The 11144-nt window shown below is 31.8% G+C and overlaps 1 protein-coding gene across 1 annotated transcript; it reads right to left on the minus strand.

The window, feature by feature from the left end:
• Positions 1-9867: 9867 nt before the first annotated feature.
• Positions 9868-11144, minus strand: LOC136813930 (AH receptor-interacting protein-like). The gene has a single exon (XM_067070445.1). The coding sequence runs from the start codon at positions 11101-11103 to the stop codon at positions 10123-10125; it is 981 nt and encodes a 326-aa protein (XP_066926546.1). The 5' UTR covers positions 11104-11144; the 3' UTR covers positions 9868-10122.

Genomic DNA, 11144 nt, shown 5'->3' on the forward strand with positions numbered 1-11144 from the left:
GTAGGTTCATTTTTTGCAAAGATGCAATACTAAAATTTGAATGCACAGCTCGTCTGGTCAATGTTGTCAACTTCAAATGTTCCTCCTTGTTTTCACAGAAGAAGAATGTGAATACTTCATAAGAATATTCTAATTTGCGAAGAAAGATTTCTTCACCAGACCAGTTCAAAACAATTTTCAGCTCAGCAACATCCTCTTGATTTGGAAACTCAAATGATTGCAATATTGTTTTCTTAAAGGGGCAAAGAACGTGCAATGTATCCCTTGTGGATACGTAAACTCTAGTTTTAGTGAAGTGGTGCACGACTATTGAACCGTTAAAGACGGTGATATCAAGGTCAGCTTTTATGTTCCACTCCATGATTGGAACACGATTGTAATCCTCATGTGCAAGATCATAACATGAAAGAATATTTTCCTCATCATAAACATAAACCAAATTTTGATCCTGGGTACAAATCAAATATGCTTTAAAAAAACAAAAATCTGGATCAGATGGGATTCCCATAATTTCTTTTTTATTAATATCATATACAAGGATTGTATTTATAGCATCTCCACAGCCACTTGTATGTGCAGTGATCATATAAAGATCCTCCCGGGCATTAAATGAAGATTCAAGCAAGCCCAGCTCGTCATCTTCATTAATAAACCACCAATTAAACTTCCTAAATTGTTTACACCCTCCTTTGTCAGTAAATTTGAATATTTTGCATTCAACACGTTGTCGGTAACTCACATATATAACAGCCACAAAGTTGTTGTTGGTTGAGATTTTAATATGTTGTACGTCCATGTATTGCCCACCAAATATGTTCTTACAAGTAACTTTATTTTCCTTTTTACTGTTGAAAATTTTGAGCATGGTACTCTGAACAAAACAGAACGTATCGTCCTCATCTATAGGTCCATGACTTCGCAAATTCATCCTTTCAGTTGACCTCCGTTGCACCAAACCAACTGCCAATTTTCCATCGTTTGATACAGCACGAGGCCAGTTCACTTGTTTGTCAAAGGGGTCATTCAAGGTTAATGATTCAAAAGATTCTGTGTTAAAATGTGCAGAGCCAAAACTGCCTGTGGGCCATGTTGTATTGAAAATGACAATATTTCCCTCAGAACACACCATATCTCTATTATCACCAAGTTTAAACTTTTTGATTGGTGTCTTTGATTCAAGATCAATCTGATTCCAAGGGATGAAATATTTTCTTTTTCTGTTGACATTTTCTTCACTTGTAAATTCTAGAAATACCATCTTTCCTATTTTGTCTACCGGGTGCGCCACAAAAAAGTTTCTCTCTTTGAAACTAATTTTCTCAAAATCTAAAGTTTTTAAAAGAACCACTCCTATTTCATTAGAAAGAAGAAAGATAGACTTAAATTTTGATGGGTCATTTATTTAATTCGATTCATTAGATCAAAAGTTATGCTCAATTGAATAAAAAAGTTACTTTCAGAAAGTGCTCGAAAACGTCAAAAATCGACCTATCAAATTTTTACTTTAAATTTGGCAATTGCAATAGTCTTTACATAATTAAGAGCATTTTTCCGTAACAAAACACATAAATTTTGAAACGAAAGGGTCGAAAAAGTTTAAAATCCTCGTCAACATTAATTTAATTTGGTTTTACTGGAATTTTTCTTAGATTTTTGGTTCTAGACTGGATAAAGTCTATGTAAGGCTGGATCTACCTCGAAACCCATATTTGATGTATTTTTATGAATTTTACCAGATATTTGGCCTTTTTCGACGAATTTTCTTCCTTTCATTGAAATTCAACCTTATTTTAAATAGCTTCAATCTTCCTTTAAATAACAAAAGGTCATTTAGACAGCTAATTATCATTTTTAATAACTGAAACGAAAATACTGATATATCATATAACTATGCTTCTGTTTAATTTGATAGGTCGATTTTTAACGTTTTTGAGCATTTTCTGAAAGTAACTTTTTTATTCAATTGAGTATAACTTTTGATCTAATGAATCGAATTTAATAAATGACCCACCAAAATTTAATTTTATCTTTCTTCTTTCCAATGAAATAGAAATAGTTCTTTTAAAACTTTTAGATTTCGAGAAAATCAGTTTTAAAGAGAGAAACTTTTTTGTGGCGCACCCGGTATAAAAAAAAAGAATTACTTATAATATGAATAAAAAATAACACAAAATGACTACATTGACTCAATTTTATGAATCTATTTCCTTGGTACCGTCATTATAGAAAAAATAGATAGTGGTTGGTTAAAATGTTGCTCCCCTGGATCAAATTAAAATTCTTATAAAAGCAATTAGGATAACATTCTTACAGGGTAATAACACAGGCTGTATTCTATTTATTTCGCACAGTTAGATTTCAGAAGCAGCCCCCACTTACAATTTGGTAAGTTTAGTAAAATAAAAATACATCAAAAGAATGGTATTCAATTTCTAACAATTAAGAACTGTGATACAACAAAAAACTGTAGTAACAATAATTAAATCAAAATGGTTTAAAAGGCAAAATTTGATCAAGAAACATCAAATAAAATTTAAAGGCATAAAAGAAAAAATAAATTTGATTATAAAAGAAATCCACTTTGATTTTTGGATAAAAAGGTTCTCTCAGATGCATTTTCCAACATATTTGGTGATATACTACATTCCACAAGATTTGAGATCCAATCAGAGAAAACGCTACTCTTGATGATGCAATAATTCAAGCAATACCTAATAGTTCTTTGACTGATGAAGGGAGATTTAACTTTCGCAAATAAACCAATGGGTAAAATGAAAGAACAGCTCGCCTTGCCAATGTTGTTAATTTAAGTTGTTTCTTTTTATCTTCATAGAAAAAGAAAGCAAACACATCATTCTTCACTGAAAAACCATCAGCACAACAAAAAAAGATTTCTTCACCAGACCAGTTGACAATAATTTTCTGTTCTTCAATTAACTCAAATTCAATATCTATTTTAAATGTTTGCAAAATTGTTTTCTTGAACGGACAAAGTACACACAGTTCAACACCTGTTGAAACGTAAACTCTCACTTTTGTGAAATAATGAACCATAATTGTGTCATCAAAGACCACAATCCCAAAATCCTTTACAAAATCTAATACTGTGATTGGTTCTATTGCAGAATCGTCACTTAGGTTATAGCATAAAAGTAGATTTGACTTGTCGTAGATATAAACCAAATCCTGATTTGGAGTACAAATAAGAAATGATTGATCAAAACTGGAGTCATGCACCTCTGGGACTTCAATCAAATTCTGTTTGATGATATCATAAACGAAGATTCCACTTGATTCATAATTCATAATTCTTATCATATAAAGGTCTTCTCTTGAATTGAACATAGTATCAAATGCAACAGCTATGCCAAACGAAGAAATCATGTCATACTCGTATGAAAACTTGTACAAGTATTTGCACCATCCTTCATCGGTAAATTTGAACATTTTACATTCGAAACTACTATCATCAGTCAAATAGATGACAGCTACAAAATTATTATTTGGTGATATTTTAACATGTTTTACATCCAAGCGTTCTCCATCAAAAAGATCGTTTTTACAGACACCTTTCTTGTCCCTGTTGAACACTTTTAACATTGTTTTATAAATGAATTGAAAACACTGCCTTTGATCTTGAGCTCCATGACTTTGTAAATTAGTTCTTTGCGTATATCGCTCTTGAAATATGCCGACCGCCAATTTTCCATCATTTGATATAGCACGTGGAGATGAAACTTGATTATCAAATGGGTTAACCAAAGTAAGTGAATCAAAAGAATCAGTGTTAAAAGGTGCAAACTCAAAATCTCCTTTGTCACTCCTCTTATCAAATATTACAATCTTTCCCTCTGAACAGACCATATCTTTATCATCATCAAGTTTAAATGCTTTAATTGGTTTGTTTGATTCAAGATTAATCTGGTGCCATGGGATGATATACTGTTTCTTTCGGTTTATGTTTTCTTGATTAGTAAATTCAACATATATCCCCATAATATTTTTGTCTAAAAACGAAGAACATAAAAGTAAGAAAATATTAAGACAAGCTTTATCTTAATAGTAACGTAGAGTAAAGAAGAAAAAATTATTTTGATTTGTCAAAAATTATTTCCAATAAATAATTTTGATTGTTGGTTTCATAGGCCATTTCAAGGTCGAAAAGAACCATAAGTAAGTTAATAAGTAAATCTACAACCGCAGTCGGAGGCGACCCAAAGGCTCCTCTTTTGATAGCTATCTACCCTAAAGGTAGGGGAGGGTGCCACTCTTTCTCCATGAGTTACTCCACTTACCCTTGATCCTTCACTTAATTGCTGAGCTGATCCTTCACTTAATTGCTGAGCATCAAGCAGAGAGGCATCAAGTGCCATTTTGGGAATCTTTGGTATGATCCGGCTAGAGGTTGAACCCACAACCTTGCGCATCGTAGCTGGATGCTCTACCACGGGACTACAGTCAGAATCCTAGGTAATCAGGACCACCACGCTCTATATAAGGACTCTCTGTTGATCTAAAGTTTCGATGTTTTTCTGTAAAGCCAACGGGAAGCCATAATGGGGGAGCAATCAGTCCTTATTACCCATGATTCATTTCGACTGCGAAATGGCCTATAGACATAATACAATTTGAATCATGTTGTGCTGAATAAAATAAACATCATTCCCGTCAAGTCTTGTATGTTCTTTATTTTGGCATATTTTTAATATTATTTGACTTTTGTACAGCTCAGAAGTTATTGTGTATTCTTTTAGTATTTCTGATTAAAAGTATACATAAACAAGACAAAAAAGATGACAGCTTTGACTCAATTTTGATAGTTTTTAGCATATTCTATATTTAAATATTAGTATGTTTAACTTGAACCAATGACACATAGAGGATGAGAAAGTAAAATTTTTATATTGCAGGTTTTCTAAAATAAAAGGCACGAAAAAATGATTGAGAATAAGGTATCCTTCAGAAATCCTTTTGCCTGCTAAACAGATGAACACAATCTTTCAAAACAAGAACCGCTTTGAGTTTATTTCTTACAAATTATATTTAAAGCTGAACATTGGATAAGTCATCACAACCACAAAATTGACAAACAATTTTCAAGTAAGTGAAAAAATTTAATAACCATTCACCCAACACCTAATAGTGCTTTGATTGAGAAAGGCAGATTAAATTTTTGTATATGAGCTAACGGGTAAGTTGTATGCACAGCTCGCCTTGCTAGTTTTTTCAATTCCAGGTGTTTCTTTTTATCTTCACAGAAAAAGAATACAAACACAACATGCTCCACTGATTCAGTATCCGCAATACAAAAAAAGATTTCTTCACCAGACCAGTTCAGAACAATTTTCTGTTCTTCAATACATTCCAATTCAAAATCTATTTTAAATATTTGCAAAATCGTCTTCTTGAAAGGACAAAGTACACACAGTTCAACACCTGTTGACACGTAAACTCTCACCTTTGTGAAATAATGAACCATAATTGTGTCATCAAAGACCACAATCCCAAAATCCTTTACAAAATCTAATACTGTGATTGGTTCTATTGCGGAATTGTCACTTAGATTGTAACATAAAAGTAGATTTGACTTGTCGTAGATATAAACCAAATCCAGATTTGGAGTGCAAATAAGAAATGATTCATCAAAGCACGAGCTAGGTGTACAAGGGATTCTCCTTAAATTCTGCTTGTTGATATCAAACACAAAAATTGTATTTTGGTTGGACAATACTGTGACCATATAAAGATCTTCTCTTGAATTAAAAGTAGAGTAAAACCTACACTTACCCCAACCATCATTAACATATTCATGTGAAAACTTACACAGATATTTACACTCTCCTTTATCATTGAATTTGAATATTTTGCATTCGAAATGTTTGTTGGCAATGAAATATATAAGGGCAACCAAATTATTGTTGGGTGAAATTTGAACATTTTCAATATCCCTGTGTTGTCCAGCAAATATGTCATTTAAACTGACTTCATTGGTTTCCTTATCATTGTTAAATACTTTAAGCATAGTTTTATAACCAAAGCGGGAAGGGCTTTCATCATCATCATCAGGTCCATAATATGCACGCTTATTTGTTTTCTGTTGTACAAAACTAACTACTAGTTTTCTATCATTGGATATTGCACGGGGAAATAATATCTCCTCTTCGTCAAAAAGACCAGTCAAAGCAAGTGAATCAATCAAATCAGTGTCGAAGGAAATCGAACAAAAACCTCCTTCTTTTATCTTTTTATAAATCACAATTTTCCCATCAGAACATACCAAATCTTTCCTAAAATCAAGTTTGAACTGTTTGATTGGTTGCTTTGATTCCAAATTAATCTGGTCCCAAGGTATGATATATTTTCGTTCTTTGTTTATATTTTCTTCACTTGCAAATTCAATAAATATCACCATTTTCAGTTTTTTGTCTAAAAACAAAGAACAGAATCGAAGGGAATTTCTAAAAATTCTTTTGTTTCTTATCAAAAATTTCACCAAAAGAGTACTGTATGTCTAATAAATTCAATAAATATCACCATTTTCAGTTTTTTGTCTAAAAACAAAGAATACCGGGTGCACCAAAAAAAAGTATACAGATTTGTCGAGATATTGTGAGCTTCAGGATGTAAATTTTTTGTTCATTCTTATTTTATTGTATAGAGGATGCTTTAACTTGAACTTTGAGATATCACACATTAAGTTTGAAAAAATAGTTCGAAAGTTATTTCCAAAAAAATGACTTTTTTTCCATGTCGTAATTTCAATAAATCATTAGAAACAGCAATCACGGTGTAAATAAGACAAAATGACAAAAACACAATTTCATTGTTTTTTTATTCCTTTCTCTCTTATCGTATAGTTTGCCAATAGTTTCTCCATCTTATTTGCACAACATGAACATTCCAACACCAGCAAACTCAGTGCAGACTCAAGTTCTTTGAGCAATTTGTCGAGGAATGGTGATCTATTTTTTCAAAAGTTTTCTCACATAGCACACACATAACATGAAAACCTCTCTTGGAGATTTCCAAAAATATTATCCCACGTGAGAATAGCTTGTTTTACCATATTCTTAAATTCCGTAACGAGTTTTGATGAACACAGTTGCATTTTTTGGTATTGTTATGTGTAAAGAAGGTAAGTGTCAAGAGAAAAGTTTGCTCGCTGTTTTTAATGATTTTTTGAAATTTTGACATGGAAAAAAAGTCAGTTTTTTGGAAATAACTTTCGAACTACTTTTTCAAATTTAATGTATGATAGCTCAAAATTCAAGTTAGAGCATCCTCTATACAATAAAAAAAGAATGAAAAAAAATTTAAATCCTGAAGCTCACAATATCTTGACAAAGTTGTATACTTTTTTTTGGTGCACCCGATAGAATCGAAGGGAATTTCTAAAAATTCTTTTGTTTCTTATCAAAAATTTCACCAAAAGAGTATGTCTAATAATTAAAACTATAGCATATAATTTTGACAAACATTATGTAAAATTTCTCATTGCTAAGAACACTTAGAAATTGTATTCTTAGGTAAAGATGAAGATTTTGATAAAAGGGTCATTTAGTCATAAAGGGAGGGGTAGAGACAATATGCTTTATTGCATTTAGAAAAATAAAACAATAATCCCCATTTCTAAAAATGGAAAAAAAGAATTCAAAATTTGTTAGGTGTATCAAAAATTTTGGACATGATAAAGTCCAAAACAAGTGAAGCCTTATCAGATTAAAAATTTTGAAAACTATAAGGTACTAAGATTTGAATATAAAAAAAAAATTATTATTTATAATAAACCCTAAAAAATTAGAACAAGAACTAAATTGGATAAAGGCATAATTGACATCTTCTTTAGATGGTTATGAAAATTATCTTTTATTATATATGGTGATCTGAACCAGGCCTGGCCGATCTAGGCCGATTTGGGCCGTAGAATTACTTGGCCAATCCTGGCTGATCCATGAATGTGCTCTAAATCGCTTGCAGGAACACATATATATTTATTATCATTCCAAAAAAAATTCAATTTTCAAAAATACGGAAGGTTATAATAAAATAAAATCCTATGAAAGATCATTTGCAAGTACTGTTTCTTCCCAAAATTGTGTTACACCAAACATTTTACACAATTTTTCAACTTCAACCTTCAGCTCATCAGTAATAGGTGTCAAGCCTTTTTTCAATTTTTCCTTGTCTACATCTCTTGAAGAAAATGGTGTTCCAGTTTGTGAATCTTTCGAAGAAATTGTTTCAATATCCGGAAGCTGGTCCAAAGGAATCCCTATGTGATCAAAAACTTTACTTAAAACTACATTTGGATTTTTTATCATGTGCTCAAACTTGAACGACTTCAACTCTAAACCATGCTCTTCATTCAGTTTTTTAAAAGCAGCAGTACTTGCAACCCAAATTATTGCCCACTTTGTAAAAGAAGAAAATTGAGCTATATCTTCAGGCTTGATGGAATCAGTGAAGTTTTTTAACAACCTATGTTGACCAACACCACCCCAATAGCAGGCTAGCTCAGTTGACAATGGATCCCAGTTATTTGCAACCATCAATTTTTCATATGACTGGACAAATCCTAGACCTTGGCGATACATATAAACCTGTTTAATAGAAGGAAAGACATCAACCATCATCTCAGTAATGAAAAGAACGGAACTTTGATGTTTCATCAACATGCAGCTTGAATTTCGCGCACTTGCATGTTTAATGGTCATCAAAATAGCTGAATACATCATCTTCTTGATTTTCTCATAATCTTGATTGCCATTGTAAAAAGACATTTCTGCCAGTTGGGTAAAGCCATTGGTTTCAGATAATGAAAGTGCATTCGGTATTCCTTCAAACACTTTTGTAAATAAAGTAGAGCCACACCGACCATGGTTTGCCAAATGCACTATTGGTATATTTGGTATGGTAACTTGTTTTGCGACAGTATGAAATGATTCTAAAGGCATGGTCACCATTTTGACAGCATTTTTGTACTGGGTATCATAAACAAATGCTTTGGTTTTATCAAAGATATCACAATCACCACAATCAACAAGAATGGCTTCATCATCTGTGAAAGTGTACAGAGAATAATTTTCAGCCAAAACAATATTTGGGTGAGCAAATTCTGTAAATTCAGTAGTAAAGTCAGTTTTGCGTGAAAATTCATAATCACGTTCTACTTTATATCTACTAAGTATTTGATAAACTGATGCACTATTCTCATAAGTTTTTGGGGGCTTCATTTTGATTATTGACAAACTCAAGGAATATTTAATAAATGACGAAGGATATTTTCAGTGAATTCTTTTTATCTCTAACTATTATCTTTGCACTAAAAATAAAAAAATGTTTAAAATTAAGCTTGACAGAAAGACAAAATATAGATAAGGCGAGATATATGGGAGAACAACGTTATTAAATACTTTTAGCAAAGTATTTTTCCACATTCCAAAAAAAAGCTCTTAATCTTAAAAAGCTGAAAAGTCAAGAAGTAGATTACAATCAGCTTTTGTTTTTTCTTAATTCAAACTTATTTCTGAAGATTTCAAAACTGTAGACAAATTTCAATGGCTAAGATTCAAAGGAGTGAAAAATAAAACACGTCAAATCTCATTAGAAAGTTTCTTTTTGAAAGTATAATGGAAATAAATAATAGTATAACAATATAATAATAGTTGTGCATAGCAAAATAAAAATCAAAAATCAAAACAATACCACATGTGAATATAAAGGTAGAAATGAAAATTTCTTGCATACTTTTTTTCTGAGGATGTTATTTTAATTAATTGATTAAAACATTCAAAAACTAGCAAAATCCAAGGATATCATTTTATCATCACCTCCTTTTCGAAAGTGTTTGACTCTCTCTGCTTTATCACAGGCTTATCAGAGCAATATAGAGCTTTGAAAAAGTCAGATTACCATAGTTGATAATTCAATAAAATTTAAATCCCTAAAGTTAAAATCCACATAAGTGAAGTCTAATAAAATATTGATGAATATGATAAAAGTTTGAGAACAAATGGATCGAAGATCGCATAATGATCATAAAATATAAAATCGAAGTCTTAAATTGAATTTAGTGCTTTACAGAAATTTACCTCATCACTATACATAAATTTAAATAAAATATCATGCAAATGCATTCTTATATTTTTCTTTATCCTCTTTATTTTTCTGGGCTTCATCTTTGTCAATTAGTGCAAGCTCTTTGTCAATAGTTTTAGTCAATGATTTGTCCAGTTCTTTTGCTTGTTTGTAGTCAAGTTTTGCTTTATGAAAGTTAAAAACAAAATGATAGGCAGAAGCACGACGGAAATAAGCTTTGACATTCTTTGAGTCTTTTTCTAATACAGTGGTTAAATGTTCAATAGCTTTATAGTATTCTTTTGTCTTCAACATGCATTGAGAGAAATTCAACAAAAAAGGAATTTTCTGTTGTTCAATTTCTTGCCATTCATTACTCCCTGGCTTTTCCCTTGTTGACAACTGCTCTAAACATCCTAACGCCCCTGAATATTTCTTACTTGCTGCATCAAACTTACCATCTTTATACAACTGATTACCTTCCTCTTTCCATTTGGGAATGAGTTTAGCTTTCTCATCTATAGAAATTGACCAGAGATCTTGCTCGTATTCTCCTGGCAATTCAAGTTTGACAAGCTCAATTTGAAAGGCAAGTGGAGAAGGATTCTTTACGTACTCATCTAAGTCACTGTAGCCCAATCCTTCAGAAAGAGCTGCGAATCCACACTGGTGTTTGTGTTCAGTTTTATCTTTATCTTTGGACCAAATACCTCTTAGGCTTTTAGAGACGATAGGGTAACTTCCAACCAAAGCTGGCTGGCAAATGAATTCAGCAACTTCATTGATTCGCATTGTTTTAATCAACTTCTCCCATACATCCAACTTAAATTGTTTTCCAATCAAAAGCTCAAATGCATCACTCTGAACTCTGCTGTCATCCAAAAGTTGCCTTTCATCACCCTCTTTTATCACAAATGTTCTAAAATGGAACCAAACCTTTGATCCATCTGGAAAAGAAGTCAGCTCACCTTGGCCACCACTCAATATTTTTTTCACAACACCTGCAGGAAGCATATTCCATTCCATTTTGAGTACTTTCTACCTTGAAATATAAAGATGCAAAAAAT

Source organism: Clytia hemisphaerica, unplaced genomic scaffold (assembly GCF_902728285.1).
Source record: "Clytia hemisphaerica strain Z4C2 unplaced genomic scaffold, Clytia hemisphaerica genome assembly, whole genome shotgun sequence".
NCBI classification, from domain to species: Eukaryota; Metazoa; Cnidaria; class Hydrozoa; order Leptothecata; family Clytiidae; genus Clytia; species Clytia hemisphaerica.